General features: G+C 45.9%; 2 protein-coding genes and 1 long non-coding RNA gene across 4 annotated transcripts in view; 1 reads left to right on the forward strand and 2 right to left on the reverse strand.

Moving 5' to 3' along the window:
* Positions 1–301: 301 nt before the first annotated feature.
* On the forward strand, positions 302–25097 carry RIOX2 (ribosomal oxygenase 2). 2 transcript variants are annotated; one of them, XM_081798224.1, is made up of 10 exons: positions 302–345; positions 5531–5992; positions 10213–10332; positions 11635–11763; positions 17101–17204; positions 20326–20428; positions 20872–21043; positions 22787–22875; positions 24187–24273; positions 24718–25097. In XM_081798224.1, the coding sequence occupies exons 2-10, from the start codon at positions 5558–5560 to the stop codon at positions 24874–24876; spliced, it is 1398 nt and encodes a 465-aa protein (XP_081654350.1). In that variant the 5' UTR covers positions 302–345; positions 5531–5557; the 3' UTR covers positions 24877–25097. The 2 variants fall into 2 exon arrangements, with proteins under 2 accessions (XP_081654350.1, XP_081654357.1); XM_081798231.1 differs by lacking the exon at positions 24187–24273.
* Positions 10549–11635, reverse strand: LOC145716137 (uncharacterized). The gene is made up of 2 exons (XR_014138576.1): positions 11524–11635; positions 10549–10857 (listed from the first exon to the last, which is right to left on the reverse strand). It is a non-coding gene; the product is annotated as an uncharacterized LOC145716137 (long non-coding RNA).
* Positions 25026–27037, reverse strand: part of CRYBG3 (crystallin beta-gamma domain containing 3) — a 106809-nt gene continuing 104797 nt past the window's right edge. The window contains exon 22 of the mRNA XM_081798213.1: positions 25026–26705. Within this exon, the coding sequence (XP_081654339.1) occupies positions 26617–26705 (89 nt within the window). The 3' untranslated portion in view covers positions 25026–26616. The remainder of the gene's footprint in view (positions 26706–27037) is intronic.

Consider the following 27037-nt stretch of genomic DNA (forward strand, 5'->3'; position numbering starts at 1 on the left):
CCCGGTTGTACTAGACTGTTGCCCCAAAGCCAGAGGCTCATCCCGCTCCCAACTCAAACCACCCCCTACACACACACACACACACACACACACACAAGAACCATATATGTCCTTTAACACTAAAGGGAAAAACAGGCGGGCGTGAACACCGAACCCGGGCCGGGACCCGGACGCCAGGAGCACGCACCACCCACGCGGCCCGGAGGGGCGGGGACGCGGCCGCGGGCGCGGAAGCCGGAGCGGGCCGCCCCCCAGCGTGCGCACGCCGCCCCGCCCCGCCCCGGCCCGGCCCGCCCCCAGCCGCCGCCCCGCCCGCTCGGGGCCGCGCGCAACAGGCCGAGCCGGGTGAGTGGAGCGGTGTCCGTCCGCCGTGCCGCGCCGCCGCTGGCGGGGTCGTGAGCGCCCTCCCGGCGCCAGAGCGCGGGTGCGGGTGGGGCCTAGGGGGGAGACCTGAGAGCCGAGCCCCGGGGAGCCTCGCGGGCACGGGGCTGGCGGGCGCTGGTGCTTTCGGGACCGGGGACGCGCGCTGACGCGCTCCGTGACTCCGGGGACCCGGGCAGGGAGGACACGCCGGGTCTGTTGCTGCCCGGATGGAGGGGTAGGGTCACGAGTGACCTGGGCACCAAGAGTGGCCCCCGTGAGCCGCCGGTGGCCTGGAGACTGGGACGAGCGCTCGGAAAGTTTGGAGGCTCGGTAGGGAGGGTGACGCTCGCCCCGGCCGGGGAGCGCGGCCTCCACGTGGGCTGTGCTTCTGGCGTCAGGTCGGGCCTAGGAGACAGGCTTCACGGTTGGGGAACCTGCAGCCCGGGCTGTGGGCAGGGCAGCTGCGGCCCTCTTGTCCCGCCCTGACTTTAAAATTCCAGCTGCCGCTTGCCGGGCACTGAGCAAGTGTGACTAGCCTAGCAGCCTGACAGTGGGTCGTCCAACAGGTTAGGAAGGCCAGGTGTTTTCAGGAAGCAGGGGCCTGGGAGTCCCAGGAAGTGATTAGTCCACTAATTAGCTGTAAATTCGGCGCCAGGCCATTGATTTCACTGGACTCGCGTTTGAGTGGAGGAGCCTGATTTTCCCAGCCTCTGCCACAGTCTCGTGGGTGGATGGTTTTGCCTCTCTGGCCTCATCCTTTGTAACGTCGTGGGTCACCAAAATACATGAATGTGGTATAATCCATTTTCTCTTTAAAATACAACTAAGAAGATAACTGCCAATCACAGCTTTAGGTCACCAGGAGAACCACTTTTCCCTCTGGATAAACATTTCTGTTGGGCAAAAAAAAAAATGTTTTAGGTCAGCCTAGGCGACCTCCTTACAGGTAATATTTCTATCCTGGATGTGCATTTAATTGAGCAGAATTTGACTATCATTCTCTATGTGAATGGATCTAAAATTCCTGTGGAGAATTTACTAGGTTAATGCGGTTTTCTAGGCCCCAGCTACCAATAGGCTTGATATGGGGCCCAGATGTGCATGTGAACAAGTGTTCTTGGTGACTCCCCTTTAGAACTCTGCTCTGAAGATTATAAAGACACACCTCCCGCCCCTGGGTGGCAGTAACCACTGAGGGCTGATGTGCCATTCAACTGACGGTGCAGTTGACTACCCAAGCTACAACGACCATCAGAATAATCCCCACTGAATAAACTTTGTTTTCCCCCAACGCTGTTTTGTGTAAGGGTTTGAGGATTTTTCTCTAAAATTATATACAAAACATGAAAAAGGAAAATTCAGCGAACGTTTCTTGGGGACCCATGTGTCATGTTCTGTGCGAGGCTCTGGGAATGTGCAGATAGCTGTTGCTGTGTTGACTTCTTGTCAGTAAATATTACCAAGGAAAGAAGGTTAGGACACTTAAAAACATAAAGGCTCTGTCTGTATGTATTGGCTGTGGAATGGTTATCAGTATTGATTTTATTGTCGAGTTCATTCTTTAAAGTTGTTTAGATTAGTTTTTCTATGGATGGCTAGTACAATATGAACTGAGTTGATTTAATCTTTTTATACTTTAATGTTTATAATCAACTCAGATTGGAAACATTTGTTTTTATTTTAAAAATTGAAATATAATTGATAAATAACAGTTTTAGGTATACAACATTTGCTATTTGTGTACATTAAGTGATACGAATTGCTTTCTTTTTAAAGATTTTTATTTATTTGAGAGAGAGAGTGAGCAGAGAGGAGAGAGCACAAGTCAGGGGAGGAGCAGAGGGAGAAGGAGGAGCAGACTCCCCATGGAGCAGGGAGCCCGATATGGGACTGGATCCCAGGACCCCGGGATCAGGACCTGAGCTGAAGGCTGCTGCTTAACGGACTGAGCCACCCAGGCGCCCCCCAACTGCTTTTTTAAACTTTTTTTTTTTTTTCTGTAGCTTTATAAAAATATTTACTCAACTTCTGTTTGAGTGGTCTGTGAGGTTTATGGTCAGGCTTATATTGGCTTTGCTTCTCTAGATAAAGGTTTTTTTCTTGTTTAATTACTATATTTTTGAGATTCTAAGATAGGCTTTTTTACTTTTTCTGAAATTGTGATGCATCTTAAGATTTTTACATGTTTAATGTGGTAGGGTATGTCATCTCTTCTCCCCTCCACCCCCAAAAGCTGTTAAAAAGAATGGTTGTCTTATAATACGGTAGTGTGAAAATCAGAGAAATAGTATATTTACCCAGGAACCTCTAAGCCAGTTTCCAATTAACTGAGCCTCAAATAATTTCTTTTTTTTTTTTTAAGATTTTATTTATTTATTTGAGAGAGAGAGAACACATGAGAGGGGATAGGGTCAGAGGACGAAGCAGACTCCCTGCCGAGCAGGGAGCCCGATGCGGGACTCGATCCCAGGACTCCAGGATCATGACCTGAGCCGAAGGCAGTCGCTTAACCAACTGAGCCACCCAGGCGCCCGAGCCTCAAATAATTTCAATATGAATGTAGAGAAACAAGAAAGGATGTAACTTTTGGCAGTATAAGTAATGAAATTTATATTCTAACAAAAGCATTTGTTATGCAGTGCTGGGTTTATTTTATTAGTTATTGTAGATGGGAAAAATGCTTTAAGTGATTTTATTTTTGGCTTACGTATTTTGTGCACTTTGTTTAACCACACTTCCTGGTGAATGTGCTCATACTGTATTTATAAATTGTGCTTAAAGAAAAGCCTTTCATTGGCATCTTCCTGCTGTCCACATCCCTTAAATAAATTTTAAACTGACCAGTTGTGAGAGAGAAGAGATGTATGGCTTAATATGAAATTACTTTTTCATTATAGAGTACCTTAATAATACAAACCTTCTGAACCAATTTAACACTTTTTCAAAATTGGGAGCAATGTGTTGGGGGTCTCTAAGACCATCCCTAGGTTCAGTGATTTGCTGGGACTCACAGCTGATTTATTATAACAATAGACTAGGTGCTTAATTGGCCCAGCAACTAGTTGGGACAATACGTGTGAAATGTTGCCAACCAGGGAAGCTCATCAGACACTTCAGAACTCAGGGTTTTTACTGGGGGCTGACCACGTAGGCATCCTCTGCCTGGCACCAAGCCCCAACCAAAATTCCAGACTCCCAGAAGGAAAACAGGTGTTCATTATAAACCACAGTGCACAAAAAATTTAGGCACAGTGAGTCACTCTTCTCCGTTAAAGGTGGTGGGAAGGCTCCTGAAATCTAAGTTCTCAGACAATAGCCATACACGGGGCCTTTCGAAGGATAGGCCTCTTCTGCACTAGCTGTGCTCTTTACTGAATCTCTTCATGTCTCCTTGTTTCTACACCGCATCTGGGTTCCAAGTATTGGCAATACTTTGTCTCACTGAAGCCTTGATTCTTTAGTTGAGAAATCAAACTGGTCTGGGAATTTAAGAGGAATAGGGAACATTTTCAGAAAATGTGACTTATGGATGACATATCCTAAAACACCGAAATTTTTTTTTTTTTTCTTCCTAAGCTTAAGCCCTTACTCCTCCAATGCAAGCTTTTGGTGTCGATTTGTATTCGTTTTCCACCTCAGTCCTGTGTTTTCCTATCAAAGGCACTTGATCTGAGCTGTTCATGGGTACAAAGTTTAGAAGCTAAAATGAGGCCACTAGAGTTGTATATTTTGATGTTTCCACTTCCTAAATTGTTCAATTTACATTTGGGTTGCATTCATTTATAAATTAGTTGTTGCAGTGTGTAACACGTATTCCAGGGTACTTTCTTGCCAGGCCAGACCACTAATTCTACTTAGTCCACTGTGTAGCTGAAATACACCTTAGTTATAATAACAAAAGAGCAGAAAACCGTGTTCTTACAGTCCTGCTAGCCCTACAAAACAAAACCATAACATCTATTAGTTACTGGACTCTGGGACAAATAGGTTTTTATAAGCATAATGGTTCTTAGCCTTTTTGGGGGGGCCAGGGACTCCTTTAAGAATCGAGTGAGAGCAATGTGCCTACCCCCCAAATCTATAGATATACGTACACTTTGCAATAGAATCTTGCAGTTTCTGGAAATTCATGTAATTTGAAATATCATTCTTGAGCCCCAGATGAAGGACAGCTGCATTGTAAGTGTAGCAGTAGTGTGGTTTGGGGGCAGTTCTGAGAGAGGCTCAGCGATGCTGGGGAGTGTCGCTCCTCAGATGTGGGCCCGGGACCAGCAGCAGCATTGTTACCTGGGAGCTTGTTAGAAATGCAGAATCTCAGCCCTGCCTCAGATCTAGATGCCCAGGTGATGGGCGTGCGTGTTAAGGTTGGGGGGAGTGCTGTGTCTGAGCTTCCTGATGTTGGTATTTTATTGTATTTTATTTTAGTTTAAAAGTTAAAGCTTTTTAAAGATGGGGTATAACTATCTTTGGCTTTTACTTAGCAGCCTCTTTTTTTTTTTTTTTAAATGGGGGCGGGGGTTTCCGATAAAGTGGCTATTTTCAGGAGTAAGCTGCGAATCAAAAGTGAGGAGGTTCAGGTGGTAAGGAAGAGACTTGGGAGCAGGCAGCTTCTCGCTCCAGCCACCAGGTGCCCAGGGCACGTTGGCCGCCTTCCTGCACAGCCTGTGGGGGCGGTGCTGTGCCCAGGAGCACTGGTGGTGGGCCCCTGTTGGTAGTTCTTGAGGCGAGTGTTTGTAACTCAAGAGTACATCTAATTAGGTTTGGGACCTGGTGCTGACTGACGCCAAATTCAGGATTTTCGACTTCTGCGTCAACGGCCACCGGCTAAAACTGTGACCAGGAACTGCCACGATCGCAGAACCATTCATTTGGGATCATTATACCTCCTAAGAAACAAACAACGAATTTCACGACTTAGGGCTTATGTACAAGAAAAACAAGCTTTCCTTTAGATGGATATGTAATCTGAGTGGTGGTTGAGGCTGAATCCTATCTTGGAAGATGCGGTGTTGGCTGGAGGCTCGATCACATCCTGAAGGAGATGGCGTTGACTTCCGAGTTCTCCTGAAGGGCTACTGGCCTCGCAAGCTGTGTGTGCGTGATCTGCTGACATGAACACTGGCACTCCTGGTAAACCTAATCACGTGTGTGCTTCGTTCTCCGGTAGGTCCGCTTCCTCACTGAGGACAGAAGGATGCCGAAGAAAGCAAAGCCCACGGGGAGAGGGAAGGAAGAGGGATCTGCTCCCTGTAAGCAGCTGAAGATGGAGGCAACTGGCGGACCCTCCTCCGCTTTGAATTTTGAAAGCCCCGGTGATCTCTTTGAAAGCTTAATCTCGCCCATCAAGACAGAGACTTTTTTCAGGGAATTCTGGGAGAAGCAGCCCCTTCTCCTTCAGAGAGATGACCCTGCAGTGGCCACATATTACCAGTCCCTGTTCAGACTGTCAGATCTGAAGAGTCTCTGCAGCCGGGGTATGTACTATGGAAGAGACGTAAATGTCTGCCGCTGTGTCAACGGGAAAAAGAAGGTTTTAAATAAAGATGGCAAGGTGCACTTCCTTCAGCTGAGAAAAGATTTTGACCAGAAAAGGGCAACAATTCAGTTTCACCAACCTCAGAGATTTAAGGTAACAGGTTCTCCCCATGACAGAATCATTTTATGGGTTAAAGTGCTAACGTTTGGCCACAGGTCAGCTCAGGGATGAACCTGTGATGATTAGCGTCCTGCCAGTTTGAGAGGAGGTACCACCTGTTTGCTCTTTAAATGCATCCCAGATTAGGAGATCCTGTGTTATCTTTTGGCTAAACTGTTAGGATCGCCCAACAACTCCGGGGGACATGATCATCGCACTGCAAAAACTTATTGCAAGTTTATAAATTAACATTAAACCTCCAGGAGCATGTTCTGTGGGGTGGTTTATGTTTTGGTGTATGGTAGACCTTTCTATTTGGTTTGTCCTGTCATTATAATTTAAGGCATGATAGCGTCAGGGTGATCATTTTCTTCTTGAAGTTGCTTCCCTTTACTACTTAAAACGAGCTAAGTAGAGGCTTCAGAGCTGTGACCAGATCAAGTACCAGATGCATGTTTAAGAAAGAGACTTTACCCTCATTAACAGCCGCCAGGTAGCTTTGAGGGTGTGGGTCCTGGAACTACTGACTACTCCCAGGGAGGCAGTCATAGGTAGAAGATAGCTTTGATTTGCAAGTCTGGGAGAGTGGCTCACTTTTTATTTATTCTGTGTCAGTGCTTAACATTCAAGAAATAATTAGCCTCCTCTCTGTTCAGTTTCTGCTTCATAAATGCAATCTTAGCTAATCTGCTTTTGTAGAGGTTTGAGATCTTTACATGACAGGTGGCCCAGAACAAAGGAGGGTCTGTTCTCAGTTCAAAAATCCCCTTTCATGACCCATGGCTGAACCAAAATGGCAGCATGGGAGGAGGAGCAGGAGAGCGGTCCATGAGGTTCCATGGTGAGGATTCTGGCTGTGTGATGGCTCCTGGGACTTTGTCATCAGTTATCAGTAACGTTTCCAATGGCTGAACTCTGTTGCTTTGGTAGAGCCCATTGGCCAAATTTTCCTCTCTTGTCTAAAGGATCTTGAACCTATTTGTGCTCTGGATAAAGTTAAGTACTCTTAGATGTTTCAGTATAAGTCCTGATTCCAGATAGTCCATCTCATGCAGTCATAAGAAGTTGAAATGTTTCTGGAATGCCAACCTTTTGGCCCAACACCAAAAAGAATTTATAAATAACCTGCCAGACCAAGTCATGATTTGAATTCAGGAAATATGGACACCATGGTCTTCTCTCTGAGCTAGTCCTTGACTCTTTCCTTGGCTAGAAGCAGCACTTTTTTAAAAAGCAGGTTTTAGACACCTAATAACTATGAACATAAAAGGTCAATGAAGTTGATTATATGTAATTTGGTCACAAACCAGTAGAAAGTTATTATTTGGCATATGTGTGGTGTCCTTAGTGGCTGTCATTTCTGTCCTTAGCTAGGGAAAATCATCCTGGGCTTTTCCCTGTTCATCTCTTAAGTCCTGCACATTTCTCCTCTCTTTTTCCAGGTAGCCAAGAATGTATTTCCTTTGCCCTGTTGACTCAGCTCTTTGGCCAGGTTTACGAAAGTGGGAAGGATGAGCTTTCTTGGTCTAAACTCAGCTCCCCGGCTAGACTGGGATGCACCCTGCTTTTTCTCTTTCCACCACTTGAGAGACTTATAGGAGTTCACCCTCTTACAGTGGATGCTGGGTTCTAAATAGTTTATTATGAGGAGGTTTAGTGTTGTATGTGTGTTTAGGAACGTGCATATTAATATCAGGATAGAAAAAGTCGAGAGGCAGTTCATCACTGGCTAGGTTGAGAGAGTGGACAGTGCCTTGTTTATTGGGTTTCAGAATGTGCACAGGTTCTTATTCTAGTTGGTCGGGAAGTGAATAAGGAGGTAATCAGGGAACCCTAAGTTGTTCCCCACCTTCTTTGGATAATCCATGTCAAAGGTCTGGGTGAGTTTACCAAATACACGTGTTCACTTTTGAACCTTTTTTTTTATTATTTATTTATTTATTTATTAGGGAGAGAACACAAGCAGGGAGAGGGGCAGAGGAAGAGGGAGAAGCAGGCTCCCCACTGAGCAAGGAGCCGGATCCCAGGAGCCTGAGATCATGCCCCGAGCTGAAGTCAGACGCTTAACCTACTGAGCCGCCCAGGCGCCCCACTTTGGAATCTTCTAACAGACATTTGAAATAGGGCATTCATTGTGGTCTCTATTTTACATGTGAAAAAAATGAGTTCAGAGCTATGGACCTTTTCCATAGCTGCTAAGTAAGGACCTCTGACTCCAAATCTGAGGCATTTTCCTGTGATACTCTTAAAGATGTTAATTGAAATGTAGCAGGGTTTTGGCATGTTTGTTTTTGCCTTTCTTTAGTAAAGGTGTACCCATGGGCTTCTGGTCCCAGAAGCGGTTGCATTCAGTTTTGATTGTTATGGGTAGGTCAGTGGAGAGAGGAGGTTGTACCCACCGAGGAAGAGGCTTCCACCTTCCCTTTTCACTGCTCTGGGGTCCTCCTTGGCATCTCCAGACATAGCTGGGAATCCTGACCTAAAGAAGAAAGGTCGTAAGAGCATTGTTTGTACCTAAGTCAGTGTTGGTGAAGCCCTAACACTTGTATACTGCCTTGCAACTGAAGTAAGTTCGCAGATAAGTTGTTTTATCAGTCTTAGTGGGGGAGTCCTCATTTTACAAATAAAGATGCTAAAGTCATTTAGTTTGTAGCTACAACTTGGGTTGAGGTGGTTTGACTTCCTGTCTCTTTCTACTAGGCTATACTTGGCAGATTGAGAAGCTAAATGTCCAGGAGAAATGGAAAAATTGTGCAATTGATCGACCCAGATGCTTGAGCTGGCAACCATAAAGTCACCCATATGGCCCTGAGATGCCTCTCAGGCCATCAGAAGGAGAAGCCCTGGTTTTCTAATGGTTCCAGTTACCGTATGGATGTAATTACAGAGCCAGGTCCTGCTGGCCCTTCCCTGGTATAAATTAGGTGCTTTGAGAGCTCTCTTAACTCTTTGGAGCTATTCAGAAGCCATTAAATTATTCTTCCTCTGTTAAGTAGAACCCTTGATCTATAAATAGAGTAGCCCAGTCATCTTCCTAAAGATGTCTCCCAAAGCTTTTTTCATACTGACCTAACTCTTTCCCACTTGATACTTTTAATACTGTAGATCCTTTTTCAGTCAAATGGTAGGATTGACTCTCAAGCTGTGGTCATTGGTTGACTCACCAAATTTTTAAAAATGCATTTGAGTGTCTTGTGTGTGCCGGGCACTGTACATTCATGCTTGAGACTGAATGTCTTCAGTATCCGTTAGTGTCCTCGTAAGTGATTTGTGTTTTCTTTAAGATGATTCCTAAAGGGGCAGTATAGGGCCACGGCTAAAGGGCGCAAGCCAGGCTGCCTGGATTTCAGTCCTGGCTCTGTCATATATTAGCCGTGTGTTCTCGTGCTTCAGTGTCCTCATCTGTGAACCGGACATTACGGTATTGCTCTCCTTACAGGACAGGGTTGTTGGGAGGGTTATAGAACCAGTATACGTAAAGCACTTAGAGACGGCCTGGCGGAGAAGAAGTGCTAATATCCGCCTGGCCTAACTGCTACCTCCCCTCTCCTTATCCACTTGGGAAAATCATTCATATTCTCTCTCTCTCTCTCTCTCTCATGAACTACTGTAGAACTCTCCCTGCACACACACCTACACCCCCCTCCCTGCAAAAAAAACCCTTGTTCTTTAACAAGTCTTTCCCACTTTAGTAGGGTGAACCAGGCACTAACTGCCCAGCCAAAGCCAGGAGGCTTTTAATCCCCTTCCCCTCCCGCACCCTGTCCTACTTGGTCCCCCACAGCCCATGGCGCTTCCAGGGTGCATCTCTGCCTCTCCTTCTCCCTCACCACCCTGCTCATCTCCCGCCTGGGCTGCTGCCTTAGTAGCTCCCGACTGATGTCTCTTGCTTTTCTCCAGGCCACTCTCCACACAGTAACCAGAGTAAGCTGTCAGAAATGTACATTAGATCGTGTCATTGCCGTGCTTAAAATCCTGCGTGACTCCTGATTGCCTGCCTTGCTAATTGCTCGGTTTTCTGTAGTGTTCTGCACTAGGGTGGAAGATTCTTGAGGGCAGAGGTGTTGGCTCTTTAACTGCTGAATTCTTGGGTATCTGGAACATAAGAGCTGTGCAGTAAAGACTGGCTAAGTGAATAAGAACATGTTCTTCCTCTTGTTTCTGACATATTTTTCACCTCTTCTCCCACCTTCCTTCCTTCCTTTCTTTTTAAGGATGAGCTTTGGAGGATCCAGGAGAAGCTAGAATGCTACTTTGGCTCCTTGGTTGGCTCGAATGTATACATAACCCCTGCAGGATCCCAGGGCCTCCCACCCCATTATGACGACGTGGAGGTAAGAGGAAGAACATTGTTCTGCTCGGGTAAGGAATCACTGCAAGCCTGGGTTAGATGTCGGTTCAGTTCAGCTCTCTGAGCTTCTTGCCGTGTGGTCCCGGAGATCTTGACCTCACCCAGATGTTGGGTCAGGTGAATCCTGCCAAACTGGTTTCCTGCTCATTCTCAAAGGGGAGAGATGGTTTCTAACTTTACTAATATAAAGAGCTACACATTCCTATGAAACAGGTATTTATTGAATTTGTCTACAGAAAAGCGTGATTGGCTTTTTCTCTAATTTCACAATGTACGAGTTTTAGTAAAGTGAGGTCACAAGTAATCCTTACATCTGCTTTCATTTCATCCTTTTTTGGAGCTGCCAAAAATAGATAATTTTTTCCGTTTGTGAAAATCTTGGGGTGGCTTGAATGAAGGTCATGGTCTCACTTCGGCACTGGCACCTTGACAGGTGTTGATTCACTCTCATGTGGCTGCTGAACAAGTTCATTCTCCGTCATGGGTAGTCCATTGTTTTCTTTTTATGCTACTGCAACGGTATGAACACAGAGTTATTAGTAAAAAGTCCCTTCTTGCCCCTTTGAAAGCAATTTCATACCAATACATTTCCCAAAAGTTTTTGTTTTTGCTGTTATAATATTTTATTTATTTATCTTTAAAGATTTTACTTATTTATTTGAGAGAGAATGAGAGAGAGCACATGAGAGCAGGGAGGGTCAGAGGGAGAAGCAGACTCCCTGCCGAGCAGGGAGCCCGATGCGGGACTCGATCCAGGGACTCCAGGATCATGACCTGAGCCGAAGGCAGTTGCTTAACCAACTGAGCCACCCAGGCGCCCTGCTGTTATAATATTTTAAACAGAGCTTTAAAATATCTTTGGCTGAATGAAGAATAAAGAACTTGAAGTTTTCCTCTCTGCCAAGGATGATACTCAGGATTTTAGACCCTGAGGAATATCTGAAACTTGGCTTTTCCATCAGAGATTATGGGCTCTCAGCTGTCTGATAGAAGATTTAAAGGCAGGAGATGTGGGGATATAAAGAACCCAGTGAGGCTTTATTACAGTGAAGAGAATGAATATCCTTCCAGTATCAGGGTTCATGATTACCTGTTTTTAAAAGTGAAAACCAGCAGTGGCAACTTTTAAGTATAGAATGAAGTGCCTCACTAATCTCTCATTTTTATTTTTTACCTGAAATTTGTAATCCATCTAAGCCTTTGCAGGGCTAACCCTCTAGCAGCCCTGGGCCTCGTGAGTTGTCAGGAAGCTCGCTGACACTCCTGGGCCCTGTGGCTTCCGTAGGTCTTCATCCTGCAGCTGGAAGGAGAGAAACGCTGGCGTCTCTATCACCCCACTGTGCCCCTGGCCCGGGAGTACAGCGTGGAGTCCGAGGACAGGATTGGGAGGCCAGCGCTCGAGTTCACACTGAAGGTACGGGACTTCCATCATGGCCACTGCTTCTGACACAGGGTCTGGTCTGGGGTTTAGTGTGTGTGCGGGGGTCCCCGTGGGAGGAAATGCAAGAGCGTGGGCTCGGGCTGGCTCTCGCTCGCTAGCACGTGCAGCTTCTAAAGGAGACTTGATGTTTGTACTGTAGAACTGAGCTGAGGAGACGTTAAGTTCATTTTCCAAACAAGTTGTCTCCAAATGTAATCCAAGTTCAACAGAAATGGACTGTGATTTCGTTGACCACTGACTTCTCTAGAGAAGAAGTGGAAAGTTCGGCCTTGGGCAGCTTCACCAAATCTAAGCCAGCTGTCGGGACCGGGCTGTAGCTTGCCTAGGCGGAGCACAGCCAGGGACCCCTTAGTTTTTTTGTTGGGAAAATTCTAGCATGACCCACTTTCCTCCTGACTGTACAGTAGACTTTCTCTGCACTCCCCTTCCTTACCCCTGTGTATAGTTACCAAAAGAATAGTAATCCTCTTTTGGATATAGTAATTAAGGGCTCTTCCTCCAGGAAGCCAGGTGGCTTGAGCATGGTGACTGGTTGGCTGGCCCCCTGCTATAGAGAGTCTGTCTTTGAGCAGTTAGCCTGGATTGACCACAACCAATCCCTAGCAGGTGAGTTTGCTGAGAAAAAAAATTGTAGAGGGATAAGAATAGGTCCATAATTCAACTTTATATGTTGAATTAAGATATAACAGCTCAAATCATTCTAAAAATTCTACCAACCTGATATACTTGCATATAGTTATTATTTTTGAGTTTCTTGTGTCTTTTTTTTTTTTAAGATTTTATTTATTTGACAGAGAGAGACACAGCGAGAGAGGGAACACAAGTAGGGGGAGTGGGAGAGGGAGAAGCAGGCTTCCCGCGGAGCAGGGAGCCCGATGCGGGGCTCGATCCCAGGACCCTGGGATCATGACCTGAGCCGAAGGCAGACGCTTAACCAACTGAGCCACCCAGGCGCCCCGAGTTTCTTGTGTCTTGAACTTAATAATTAGTTATAATTACTCAATACTTTATGGCCCTTTCTTGATTTTAAAAACTTTGCCTGGCTTGCCTGTGACTGGGAGAAAAGATCTCCCTTTTTACGATGTGTGTTTATATTACAGGGGATTTAAATAGATACAATAAAGGTACCCTTCATTTTTTTTTTTTAAGTTCTTGGTCAGCGGTCAACAAACTATGACCCATGGGCCAAAAATATGTCCTGCTACCTGTTTTGGTAAATCACGTTTACTGGAACACAGCCACAGTCCATTCCTTTTGCTGTCTAGGGCTGCGTTCACATCACACCTGCAGAGTTGGCTGGTTGCCACAGAGACTACGTGGCCCGTGAGCCACAACTATTTACTGTGGAGCCCTTCAGGGAAGGAGTTCACCAACCCTCACTCTTGGTGAAGCATGTTTAATAGTCTCTTGGTTGATTATTTTTAGGCCAAAGACTAAGCTATCCATGGTGTCTGAGGCCAGGGCTGAGTTACCTAGCCTGACAACTGGCTACTTGCCATGCCCAAGAACGTTGATCTTTCTTGGTCTTCAGGTATAGGTGGTGTGGGTTCTGCGAGGTGGTGCTGGGAGCCTGGGAGGAGATGGGGTGATACCCATTAATCACACCCACCCTATCTCAGTTCATTAAGAGCAGCCCTGAGTCTCCCGGGAGGAGAAAGATAAGCATTGTGTACCGTGGGTTTTTTTCCAAGTTGCACGTCTGTATACTTGTGGGTTTTAAATCGGTGAAGCTCTTCAAATGAAATCTCGTGTAAATGCCCAGTGTATGAAACAGAAAAGCTGAGTCACTCTGGGTGGGGTGGGCATAAAGGCCACAGTGAGGGTCACCAAACCCGAGGTCTTGGGATGAAGACCCCTCCTGCAGTGGGAACACCACTCTGGTTTGGGGATCTGACACACCTGGGTTTGAATTCAGCTGCTGTCCCTTAAGAGCTGTGCATTCTTGGGCAAGTTATTTATCTCAGTCTCAGTTTCTCCTTTATTGCAAGGGAGATCATAATATTTACCTTGTAGTTTGTAAGAATTGAAAAATATGTTTTTGATGCCTCCTTTGCAATGAAACTCCTTGGAAGAGATGGCTCTATGTCAATATATTTATTGCTGCTTATCAAATTCCCACAAATTCAGTGGTTTAAAACAACACAGATTTATTAACTTATAGTTCTGCAGTTCAGCAGTCCAAAAGAGATTTGGTTTCACTTGGCTGAAATCAGGTGTTGGCAAGACTGAGTTCCTTCCAGGGGCTCTAGGGGAAAATCAATTTCCATGCTTTTTCCAGCTTCCAGAGGCCTCCTGCATTCCTTGGCTCACGGCCCTTCCTCCATCTGCCAAGCCAGCAATGTAGAGCCTAGTCTTTCTCCCGCTGCCATCTCTATGGTTCTCTCTTGCCGTACCCTCTTCCACTTTTAAGGATCCTTGTAATTACATTGTCCCTGCCTGGATAATCCGGACTAATTTCCCTGTCAGCGCCTTAATTGGCCTTGGCCGTGTACCCTAAATATTTATAGGTGCCTGGGGTTAGGACGTAGATGTCTTCGGGGACCCAGTCACCGGTCTTCTCTCCTGCTCGTGGGCACTCCTCCCCACAGGCTTTCGTCCTCACCATTCCTCCAGAACCATTCTCCCCAAGGTTACCGGGCAATCCATGTTGTCAAGTACAATGCTTACCTTCAAGTCCGCATCTCAGCAGCCCCCTGTCAGCCTCGTTGGACACAGTGGGTCACTCTTGCCTTCCGCACTGGGCTTCCAGGACGCCTCCCTCTCTTCTCTTTCCCACCTACTGGCTATTCTTCCTCATCCTCCATTGCTGTTTTGTCCTCAGTCTTTTTGTCTCTGAAAGTTAGGGTGCCAGGGATTATTTCCTGGACCTCTTTCCTCAATCCACACCCACTCCCATGGTTTTAAATTTCCTCTAGACTGACCTACTTTCAGTGCTGTGTTCAGTCTCTAGCCCACATTTCTAAACTCTAGACTTATATCCAGCTGCCTATTTAATGTCTCCACTAAAAGGGTAAAAGGTATTGCCAATTTAATATTCTGCAAAGCAAACTCCCATTTCCCACCCTGTCCCCAGCCTCCTTCCCTGTAAATGCCTCACCATTTTCCTGCTTGTTCAGGACAAAACCCTTGGATATGGATCTATACAAAAGCCTCCTATTTGGTATCCCCATCACAGACTTTTCTGACGTAATGATGATCATAATGATCCTTTTGCGATCCATTGAACCCTTTGCCAAGACCTCCAGTGGTTTTCTTTTAAATCCAAAATAAAAGCCAAAGTCCTTAAAACAGCCCAGAAGGCCCTGTAATCTGGCCCCTCTGCTGCCTTCTCACTTCATCTCCCATCATTTCCACCCTCACTACTCTCCTGCCACATTGACCAATGCTTTTCAAAGGTGCCAAGCACATTTTCAACCTCTGGACCTTTGTACTGCTCTTCCCTCTGCCTGGAATCCTTTCTGCCCAGGTAGTCCCGTGGCTGGCTTGCTCATTTCCTAAAGTCTCAACTGAAATGTCACTGTAGCGGAGTGAGGTTTCAGTGCCCATCCTGTATAAAAATGGCACTTCTTACCCCAGGCACACCCTGCCCTCCACATCACCTTATGAATCATTCCTCTCCTTCTGCTTCTTTTGCTTTCACTGCATTTACCACCACTTGACCTTATTTATTTACTGCTTTATTTTATCTGCCTTGCTCCAATAGAATGTTTTTATGGTATCCGTTGTCTCTTCTTTCTTCTCAAATGTTTGCTCTTTGTCTCAAATGAACTACAATAGGGCAGACCTTGTTTTGTTCAATGCTGTATGCCCATTGCCTACCTAGCATGGTGCCTAGCTTGGGAGGAGGATGGAGATTGGTTAATCAAATGTTTGTGGTATGAATAAATGAATGAATGAAGGTCTCATTCAGAGGGGTGGCGCAGAGACATTCAGCAAGTGATAGCTATGATTGTGAATAAAGCATTTGCTTGAGGTAGTAATTTCCCTGTCAGTTTGGTGTCATTCAGGGTGAATGAGCCACCAAGATCACTCTTATGAATATATTTAATTGTATATTGTTTCTTGCTTTAAGGAAAATCTTAACATTAAGAAAAGGTTGGGTTTTTTTGTTTGTTTTTTTCATCTGCTATTTCTTTTTTTAAAGATTTTATTTATTTATTTGAGACAGAATGAGAGAGAGAGAGCACATGAGAGGGGGGAGGGTCAGAGGGAGAAGCAGGCTCCCTGCCGAGCAGGGAGCCCCATGCGGGACTTGATCCAGGGACTCCAGGATCATGACCTGAGCTGAAAGCAGTCGCTTAACCAACTGAGCCACCCAGGCGCCCTTTAATCTGCTATTTCTTGAGCTGCCCCTTGAGGGCCCACCCTCTTAACCAGTGAGCCAGACTGCTTCCCGTGGTTGCAGTTTTTTGGGTTTTTCATCTGGGTGGGATTAGGGAGGATGTAGCTTCAGGAATGATTTATGAAGGATACTTCTGTCCCCTGGCTTGGGCGAGACCTGGAACAGGGTAGAGGAGGTTCACCTGCCCAGGAGAATGACTGATCTCCAGTTACATCTAGTTTTTAGGTTCAAGTGAAGGGTTAAATGGTTTTTCATCTGTTCATCCAAACATTCGTTGAGCCTCTGTTGTACACCTGATGCCTTGGTAGTTTGGGCTCTGGGGAGTACATGATGGACCTTGACCCTGCCTGGAAGAGCTCACCAACCTGCTGGTGGAAGGGGGGGAGGGGCAGGTAGAAGAGTAATTACAGTACAACCACGTGGCCGTCACGGCTCCAAGAGCTCTGGAGATAGCATCTCCTTTAATCGTGAAAATAAGTCTGAATTTTGGGCCATTGCCTCCGTTTTACCGGTGAAAGAACTGAGGCTTCAGAGAGGGTTCAGTAATTTCCTGGAGTCACTAGCCAGTAAATGGCAATGTCTGTTTGACTCTAAAGCTCCTACTGTTCACCACTGCCCCATTTGAAGGGTGGAGAGGGAGGGTGCAGGCTCCCCAGGGTGTCACCTGGATTGGGGCGGGACAGTTTCAGGGGCACCTACTCTCAGCTTGTGAATAAAGAAAGTGACTTCAGGTACTGAAACCCTCTCCAAGATTGGGGTTCACAGTGACAGGCTCACAGGCATGGTGAAGGTAGACTAGTGGGACCCCAGGAGCCCAGCATACAGACCACCTCAGGAATCATGAAGTAGAAGGTTTCTAGAATGGAAAACTGAAACTCAGAGCCTATTTTTGTCTCTTTAAGACATAGAGGACTGAGAAGACATCCTCCTTATTAACTCCCTTCTCCCATTTTTTTTCCTTTCTTTAGCCAGGTGATGTCCTGTACTTTCCCAGAGGGACCATTCATCAAGCGGACACTCCTCCAGGGCTGGCCCACTCTACTCACGTGACCATCAGCACCTACCAGAACAAGTAAACACTCTCCTCCCAGCCTTGCATCCCAGGGGAGCTCAAGCTGTGTCCCATGGCAACCGTATGCAGAAGGGAATGAGGGAGTTGCCCTGTTGTCCTGCTTATCCAACCTCAGGGGGTTCATTCAGGCACCCTTGGTAACTTCCGGTTCCTTTAGAGTCCTATCCATGCCATTGGCCCATCTGGGGTTCCTCCTGCGAATGTCATGAACCTGACTGTACAGAAAATAGGAGTTGCCCGGTGAGGGCTCCATGGTTTGGGAAGAAAGAACCACAGCTGTGGTGGTGTGTTATTGACGCCTGGCTGGACTTGCAGTCTCTCTCTTTTTAACATTTTTTTATTGCAGTAAAATATTTATAACGTAGAATATGCCACCTTAACCGTTTTTAACTGTACAGTTTGGTGACATTAATTATGTTCACACTGTTGTGCAACCATCACCGTCTGTTCCAGCACATTTTCGTCACCCCGCACAGAAACTCTGTGTCCATTGAAGCCTCCGGATCTCTTGTAAGGTTTCCACTGTTCATACAAGTTCATGAAATGGAGTAGGAAAGCAAGTCTGGAACAGTGAGACCTAAAAGCACATGTGCTGAAAACCGTTCTGATTAAAATTGTGTTCCATTTCGGTGCGTGGCGCCTCCCAGGCCCTGGGCGGCAGCGGCCTCCCTGTGGGTCCCTAACAACGGCGACCTTGCTAGCCCCGGGCGCGTTCAGACTGCCAGTCGTCGATGCCCGGCAGCTTGTGGGCACCAGAGCCTGTGCAGTGGCTGGGAATGTGGGCCTGGGACTGAACTCGCACCCTGGAGCTGGTGGTAGGAGGGGAGACGGATCGGGGAGTAGCAGTGGGATAGCTTCCATCGTGGGTTTGTAGAGGAGACTCCTGAGGAGCGCAGAGGAATGCGCTGAGCCAAGCTGGGGCGTCAGGGAAGGCTTCAGAAATGACTTGACGCCCAGGCTGAGTGAGTCTTAAAGGGTGAGTAAGCAGAGTAGGTCAGACGGTCAGACTGGGAAAGGCATTCCAGCCCCAGTGGACAGCAGGGCCCCTCCTACGTTCAGAGCCATAACTTGCAAAACAAGTTGGTAAGCATGACTTCTGCTTCCTCATCTGGCGTTTCTGGGTGAAATGAGCCCCTGTGTTTAGAGGCTGACCAGAGGAACTAGCTGGAGCCTGGCCTACAGTTAGGGTAGTCCTTGCCCACAAGCAGACCAGCGCTTATATTAAACTTCCTTTATGAAAAATGCTCTTCTTACGGTGGCTAAGCAGATTCCTTGCATAGCCACGGGGAGGCTGGAACCAGGAGTTCCCAGTGGGTGCCGAGCAGCTCTGGGCCTTGGCAGCCAGTTTGGCCCCGTGGGTGTCCACGTCGCTTCTGGTATCCTGCCGTTAATGTGACTCAGCTATTTCCCTTTCTGGGATATTCTTTTGCATTCACTTAATGCCCCCAACTGGTTTTCTAGTAAGTGGTTTTTCATGCACTTATTTTCCTTCCTCACCTTCTGTTTACTCATAACATTGACTCATCCATAGGCCGTCATCAGTTACTTGTCTGACCTCCCTTTTTCTCACTTGACCTAGTAGCTTCCACTTCTGCTAAACTCTTTCCCAATCCCAAGAGTGACGATCTGGTGGGCTGCCCCTTGGTCCCACCCGTGCCTTCTCTGGTCAGTTGGGGAGGGGGACGGGCGCCGTGATTGAGGAGCCTCGGGTCAGACTCTGACCTGTGCTCTATTCGGTGGTGCTGGAGCTAGAAGGGGACAGATTGGAACTCAGGAACCATTGCTCCCCAGAGATGTCCCTGTGCCGTGGGCCTGGTACCCCGGAAGGCACTGGCACGGTGAGGATTTGGGGCCTTTTCCTGACACCTCTCAAGGGGACGTTGTTGGGAACGTCTGGGATCTGGGTGTGGGACAGCAGCGGGTTGATTTGGCTGTTTTACCAAAGTGAACCCCTCAAGAAATACTAATCTCAAAGTTTGGTCTAAGATCCATTCTGCCTCTAACCAGAACACAGAGCTCAGTTTAACTGCAGTGCCATCTCTCCATGAGCTACTGCTGCACGATTTCACCCAGGACCCTGCAAAAGAAGAGCTTATTTTTGTGCTGGTAAAAGAGCTCCAGGAGAAGGTTCATTCAATCAGATGGGAGGTTGGGTGTAGCATGAAGTTGCAAAGTATGAGGACACCAAATGTAGACATCTTAGGGAAAGTGTCACTCATGTGACTTTTTTCTTTGGGCACTTTTTTGGAAGGGAAGCATTAAAGTGTTAATTTTGCTTACTGAGTGAGAAGCAAAAGTCATACTGTGAATTCCCATTTTTGCACATAGCCAGCAATTTGAAATCTGCTGGTGACACTGAGGGAAAATTATAAACAGCTAGAAATATTTAAAGAGAGCAACCCCACAGAGCGTTTCTTACAGTGGCACACATTTAGGAGCGAGCCGATTGTAAATGCCCCAGAGTACAGGTAATTGAACACCGATGCTCATCCCTCGACGTTATTTTTGGCCACTGGATTCTATCCTTCTAAGCACTGCTAGAGTTTTAACAAGTTGCAAATCAATTGTTTTGAAATTGTTGATGTTGGATATTTCACTGAGGAAGAGTGCCCCTCTTTTATAAGGGAAAAAGGAAAATGTAATGTGTAACAGTTCAGATAATTACACAGTCCAGGGATTTTACTCTTACCCTAAATGTATTTCTTTTTGAAATTTGAACATGAACTATTTTTTTAGGTCCTGTGATTGTTAGAATTTCCTACAGAGTTCCTCTCATAGACACTTGTGTTACAACTGAAAACATTAAAAATAAATTGGGCCCTTGAACTTCCCACTTTACACCTGTATAGGATTGTGTGGTATCTTTTAAGAGAAGTCGTGAATAAAGCCTAGCCTCCTACCTTTTACCTTTCCACGTGAGTGTCTGGGAAAGGGGAGGGGAGAAGCAGTGTGATTGATGAAGGCCTTCAGGTTTTTTCGTGCTGAGTAATGTCACATTAATGGAACTCACAGCACCTGGGGAGTTGGAATGTAGTTTGTAGCTTCGGGATTTACTAAGTAATCAGTGTTTTATGTAGATTCTGTGGGTGTTCACGGTTTTCTTTCTTGGTGTGTGTTCCAGTTCGTGGGGAGATTTCCTTTTGGACACTATTTCGGGGCTTGTATTTGACACTGCAAAGGAAGATCTGGAGTTCCGGGCTGGCATACCCCGGCAGCTGCTCCTGGTAAGGAGTAAAGGCTCGGGGATCCGGGGGGTCGGGGCAGGGGGTCAGTGGCAGCCCAGGCCAGCGGAAGCTGTGGCCTGCCTCCTAGGCAACCCCAGGATCCTTCTTTCTGCCAGTCAAGCCCAGCTCCTGGGCTGCATGCAGCGCTGCATGCTTTGCAGGGGAACGTGGCGCTGCACGGTCCGTGGGCCCCCAAGAGCCAAGGCTGTTGCGCAGGCAGCCCCTCTTTCCGCACGGCGAAGGCAGGGTGGGAACGCTGGCTGAGGAAGTGGCTGAGTCACTGAGGCACGTGGCCCGAGAGCCGCAGATTCGGCCACCGGCTTACGCAGGAGAGACCCGCTGGAGATGCTGGCTGGTTATGCTCCGCGTACTGCTCTGGACACCAGGACCTGCGCGGGAAGTCCTGATGGAGTTCGGGCCAGGACTCACTTCGGGGTTTCCAGCAGGTGGATGCCACGGCTGTTGCGACGAGAAGGTTAAGTGGCTTTCTGAGGACCCTTGCTGACCGGCTGGAGGGCACCAAAGAGCTGCTTTCAGCTGACATGAAGAAGGATTTTGTTATGAACAGACTTCCCCCTTACTATATGGGAGACCGAGCCGAGCTTTCGACGCCAGGTGGGATATTTTGAGGCTTTCCTGGATGGGCTCCTCTTTGTGCAGATGGAAAGAAAGAAGCATTTTAGAATTAAGGTGGACCTAGATCTATCTTTAGTATGTTATGTTTGGATGAGACATGCTATAGTTTTAGGGATCCTGCATCTCATAAGTCTTTTGCAAAGAACTTGCGTCCCACTTGATGGGGAGAAAGAACCGTGTGATTGTGGGTGAGAAATATGTGTATGGGCACTCTGGTATTCTCCATCTTCAGGAAGTTCTAAGAACTTGAACACAAGGTTGTCACTAACCTGCCCCGAGTCCCAAGTGACTATTTTGTGACTGGTTTAGGCTGCAAATGACCTAACACTTGGATAGATGGTGATAGCAGACCATCAGTACAACACTCCTGCAGTGGGACAAATGAATTTAGGACTTGTTGCAACAGGGAAGACCACACTGCTGGGAGTTGCGGGTGATCTAAGTAAAAGAGTGTTGGAAGGATTCGGGCTTGAGTTAGGTGATTTTTCAGGAGGGTTAAGAAAGCAGGGCTTTGTTCTGGGATGGCCGCTGTCAGAAAATGAGTGTGATTGGGTCTCCTGTAGGCAGGAGGAGTGAAATGAGGCTGAGGTTGCAATTAGTAAGGCAGGGGCAGCCGCTCAGATCAGCAGGATAGGGACGTTTGGTCATTTTTGAGGTTTGGATAGTGTTCTTGCTTTTGCCTGAGTTCTGACATGCTGTTGGAGTGGCCTTGTTTTCGCCTTGCCCTCTCACAGAGTGGCCTGGTTGAATGTTGGTGTTCTGTGGAATCGCCTGTGTTCAACAGGAGACACCGAGACACGGCTGTGGGTACCAGGCCAGCTCTCCGGCTGCCTTTCTCCTTCTCTGTGGGGTTGAGAGGATTATTTTTACTAACGTTTATAAAAGCTTTCTTTCTCATGGTTGAGACCCACTGAAATAAGACAATCTATAAGGTCGCCTTTAACATTGATTCTGCTTATAATTTTAGTATCATCTTTGGGGGAAGTTTGGAATTTGTTTTTGCACCTATTCAAAATAGCAAATTTTTACCAGCATGTATTTCAGTCTTTAGTAGAACAGTTTTCAGAGTATCAGCTTATGGCACAGAATATCTTACCTGAACCCTTCTTTGTCTTAGCCATTAGAGTCCATAACGCTATGTTCCCTCAAGACTGTTTCTTCAACCAGATGACCCTCTAAGGCCAGTCTGTTTTTAGTGGCTACTTTTTTACGAAGTTAAATCCAACTTGGAAAATACTTTTTTTTTTTTCTGTGAGCTTTATTAGGTGGCTTTCATGACACTACACTTGACCTACATGGATGGAATAAGTTGCTAGGATTACAGAACTAGTCGTTGGTGAGATGGTGCGGTTTGAACTCAGGTAGTCCATACTTCTGGGCTCCACACGTAGAGCAAGCGGCAGACGGAGGCTGGAACCTGGGAAGCTAGTGTTGTGTGCAGGTTGCCCGGCGGCACTGTCTGTCGGGACAGCCGCTCTGCTTCCGGGGCATGGTTTAGATCTATCAGATGTACCTACCAGCATCTGTTGTTACTTATCTGTTACACGTCTACACTGTAAGAATGAGCTCCGTAAGGATGTAAACTATACTTCAGTATCATTATAAATATGGGGTAAGTCAGTACTTGAATTGGAGGGCACCCCACATTTGGATTCACCGCACACAAGTCTGAGCCTGGGGTTCCTCTAGTGAAGGCTGGCTTTCTCTCCCTGGGTCTTCTAGGTGGACGGTTACCAAGTTTGGACAGCACAGTGAGACTGCAGTTTAAAGACCACACCATCCTCACAGTAGGGCCGGATCAGGATCAATCTGTGAGTATCCAGAGAGGAGGAGGTTTCCTCTCCTCTCAGGACATTTCCATCACAGGCCTCAGGTTATCAAACTAACAGATGGCCCCTACCTTTCCAAACCCTTTGGGCATCCATCTGTTCTCCTTAGTGCCCTGACTTTACCTCAGAGGGTGCCCAGATCTCACTATGCCAAAGATGCCTGACTATTGGGCATTTGAGGCTTGCCCTCCTCCCCACAGATCCCTCCTTCATTTCCTTCATGTGGTGATGGACGCCTGGTCTCTGCCTCCTGGTTCAGGCCATACTGCTCTTGCTCAGACAACTGCAGACCCTTCCTTGTTCACACACCTCCCTCACGCACTCTCCCATCCTGCACCTTGCCCAGTCGGTCATTACATATGGTTTTGTTGATGTTCTTCTAGATCATGGAGAAGAAAATTTATATTATATAACTTTGCCACCTGGCCCCATGGTTTACTGATCCTAGACTCAATGGAAAACTTTTAGAAATTATAAATTCCCAGGCTTCACTTGGTCTGGGTTAGAGCTTCTGTATTTATTACCAAAGCTCCCTGTACAATCCTAAGGACCTTGGGAACTCTTCCATGCCCTATGACTTCACCTTCTTCCTCCTAGTCAGCTATCTTGGGAGGTGCTCCATGAATGAGTAGAGGGGCTGTGAGTTGGGGGCAGCTAGATGTGTCCATAACCAGACTGTCACAGCCATCGGGGCCAGACCTGGGGAGGACTGGTTTATAATATATGTAGAAAACCTCAAAAGTATGCACTCTCTTGTATTCATCTCTCAAAAAAAAAAAAAAAAATCCTAGTAACCCTTATCTAAGAGGTGACAAGGACTGAGGTTCTGGTCACTGTAGGATGGATGGACAGGGAAGTAGACTATTTGAGAGGCTACTGTAATTGGAAGTTTTTATAGATCCCACAGCTGGTATTTCTCAAGAAGTAATACTCCGTGGTGTTCACAAATTGCCAGCTTATAACTGGGAATGTCATATATGGATATAAAAAAAAGTGCTGGCTGGATTAAATGAAACGAATGTTTCATTGATAAGTTGATAGGTAAGTGGTTGCTTTTTCATTAAGCCACATTTCAGATGATGCTCTGTGAGCTACACTCTGTTTTATCTTTAAAAAAAAAAGTGCCTATTTGCTATATACAAATAGTAATCTGAGGAATATAGTTTGTGTATATATATCCTAACTTTGTGCCAAAAAGATTCTTGGTGTTAAATTTTGTTATTGGAGAACCCTCCTTGTATTGACCTCCTCGATATTGTGTTGTTGACAGCTTAACTCTTACCTTTTTTTAAGGATGAAACTCAGGAAAAGATGGTTTACATCTATCATTCCTTAAAGAATAGGAGAGAGACACACATGATGGGAAATGAGGAAACAGAGGTCTGTTCCAACCTAAAATATCTTTACTGTGATTTGGTGATGGCTGGGAAGAATGTGTTACCTTTGATTTATGGGTGATGCGCTTTCTTATGACTGCAGCGTGGGCTTAACATTTCACACAATTGACAGAGCCCTTGCACGGGGATGATTAAGTAAGTCAGACAGTTCTGTGATATACGTACACATACACCAGCTTTAAAACATACGAGCTGGGACCCTGTAGCCTCGTAGGAAATGTGTAATGTCATAAATATGAAGTATTTCAAATGACTAATTTCTTAGGATATAAAGTAGGAGACCTTTCGTGAAGTCTAAGTTTTTATATGGGAATTGGCAAATTCTATACGTTATCTAGTTGTAAGGCTATCAGAAATACTGAGAACTATACAAGTTATGAAAATACCACTTTAATATTTTTTATCTGACTAGTGTATCCTTTTCCAGTCCCATGGACTTCGCTTTCCTTTATCACATATGGATGCACTGAAGCAAATTTGGGGTCACTCAGCTATTCCTGTCAAGGACCTGAAACTGACTACAGATGAGGAGAAGGAAAACCTGGTGTTATCCCTCTGGACAGAATGCCTAATCCAGGTAGTCTAGGGCCTGTCCAGAATCAAGGGTGTACCGTCTCAGACACGTGCGCAAAGAAGAGCAACGATGTGCTGCTTCTGTCGACTGGTAAGGGCCCTACAACAGCCTTCCTTACCTTCATGGAAGAAGGGGGGTCTCAGAAAGTAACCAAACCGTACTTTGGATAAACTCATTTAATCCAGTGTGGTAGAAAAGGCACAACTCCAATAAATGGATCATTGAAATTTAAAGGTCGCTACCTGGCTTTGTCTTTGTTCTTTGGAAGAAACTTCTTTAAAGAGCCTTATTGGCTCTACAAAAATCTTTTAAACAATTAACACAAAAAAAATTTAAATTGTTTTTTTTACAATGAAAATATATACCTCCGTGTATACACAGCCCCCTCCCCCGATTAAAATAAAGTTACCCGGATAACGTAAGTTTCATTAAATACTGCCACACCAATGAGAGGCGCTCCCATCTATGGGCATATGTGTGTTTTACAGATGTTGCTTCAAAGATGACAAAGAGCCTGAGATTGAAGGAAAAAAAATCAGTATTTACATGGAAAGACCAAGTCTCCATAAAAAAAATGCTCAAAATATTGGGTCTTTGTACTTAAACAATTCACTGTTATTTTACATTCTAAAGTGCATAAAGGTTGATAATTCAAAAATATCACTGGAGTATTTAATCTTTCTATATAAAAATAGAGCAGACAGTTTTCTGCTTTCTGGTAAAAGTTGGTGACGAATGGAACAGTTGTCTCGAGTTTAAAACCAACTCAGGAGGGAAAAATACTTAAGAATTGTATAATTTTTAAAGGTGGTAATGATTACCTGATATCCTACCTGATTTTGCTTAAAAATGGAAGTAAAAACTGAGTTTTCAGCCATTTCATTAAGTAAAATGGTATAGTCAAAAAGGCTCAAATACTACTTGGTTTTAACTTAAACATTTGAAATTTCCCTTTACTTCAGACAAAGAAAAATTTGACTAAACAACTGCTTGAGGGCAGATCAGGCAAAATCTAGGGTGAGGTGTCAGCACCAGGACAGGTGACCACCGATTAGAGTCTTGTCACCCGGGAGAGAGTAAGGATGGTCACAAGTTATTTGTGCTTTTTTAGTTTGGCCACAGAAAATATGCCAATACTCGAGCCTCCTTCCTAAACAAAGCCAAGGTCCTTTCCTGGGGTCAGTTATAAGTATGAATACTTACGGTGCTTCAGTTATAAAAGCCTCAGTAGAGAAGACCCTTTAAGGCTTATCTAATACAGCAGCTTAATAGGAAGGTTTATTAAATATGTTTTCAGGCATTGCTAAAAAAAATTATTTCTCTTCTTGCAAAAGGATGACTTGACCTAAAGGAATTTGTTTCCCTGTGCTTTGCACTCACACACCTGTCTCCTAGGATATTAACAGCTAATACAGGCTGACAGAGTCACCAGGGTTCTACAGGGGCTTTCAGGAGTAGGACTTGTGTCTGGTGGAGAGGAGAGAAAGCACACGCTTGAGGGAAGCTGCTCACCAGAAAACTGGAGACCAATCAGGACTAGAACCTTTCGCAGAAATCAAAATGTGCTTTTCATAGGAATGCTAAACAACTGGCAAGAATACTTGAGTGTTGCCATGGTTAAGAGCAATGGTCTTGGAAGCTAGGAGAAAACTTCACTGTGCTCAGTGATGCAGGAGCGTGAGGACAAGTAGCTTCTTTTCCCAGGGACAGGAGGTTTGTTCTTTGCTCTTTCTAGAGATGCCGCAGATTCTCTCACAATATTTCAATGTCCCATTTCTGTGTTTCTGCTCCCTCCAGGGGTTGATTTACAATTACATGAGTCTTGTCATAATAATTTCCTCCTAAAATAGGAATTCCAAAAGAAAGGATTATTTGTTCACACAGGTGCTTATTAACAATGTTCAGCCCACCGAGTGCCGGATTAAGACTTCATTCCTGGGGTGCCTGGGTGGCTCAGTCGGTTAAGCGACTGCATTCCACTCAGGTCATGATCCCAGGGTCCTGGGATCGAGCCCCGCATCGGGCTCCCCACTCAGCGGGAAGCCTGCTTCTCCCTCTCCCACTCCCCCTGCTTGTGTTCCCTCTCTTGTTGTTTCTCTGTCAAATAAATAAATAAAAAATCTTAAAAAAAAACCAAAACAGCCTGATGTGGGAAGCTAGTTTAAATAAGCTT

Source organism: Leptonychotes weddellii, chromosome 1 (assembly GCF_054177405.1).
Source record: "Leptonychotes weddellii isolate Sample4059 chromosome 1, ASM5417740v2, whole genome shotgun sequence".
Taxonomy (NCBI): domain Eukaryota; kingdom Metazoa; phylum Chordata; class Mammalia; order Carnivora; family Phocidae; genus Leptonychotes; species Leptonychotes weddellii.

Coding starts and splice junctions, on each gene's coding strand:
- RIOX2 (XM_081798224.1), top strand. CDS start 5,558: ATGCCGAAGAAAGCAAAGCCCACGGGGAGAGGGAAGGAAGAGGGATCT. Junction 10,333..11,634: donor CCCATTATGACGACGTGGAG/GTAAGAGGAAGA, acceptor TGGCTTCCGTAG/GTCTTCATCCTGCAGCTGGA. Junction 11,764..17,100: donor CGCTCGAGTTCACACTGAAG/GTACGGGACTTC, acceptor TCCTTTCTTTAG/CCAGGTGATGTCCTGTACTT.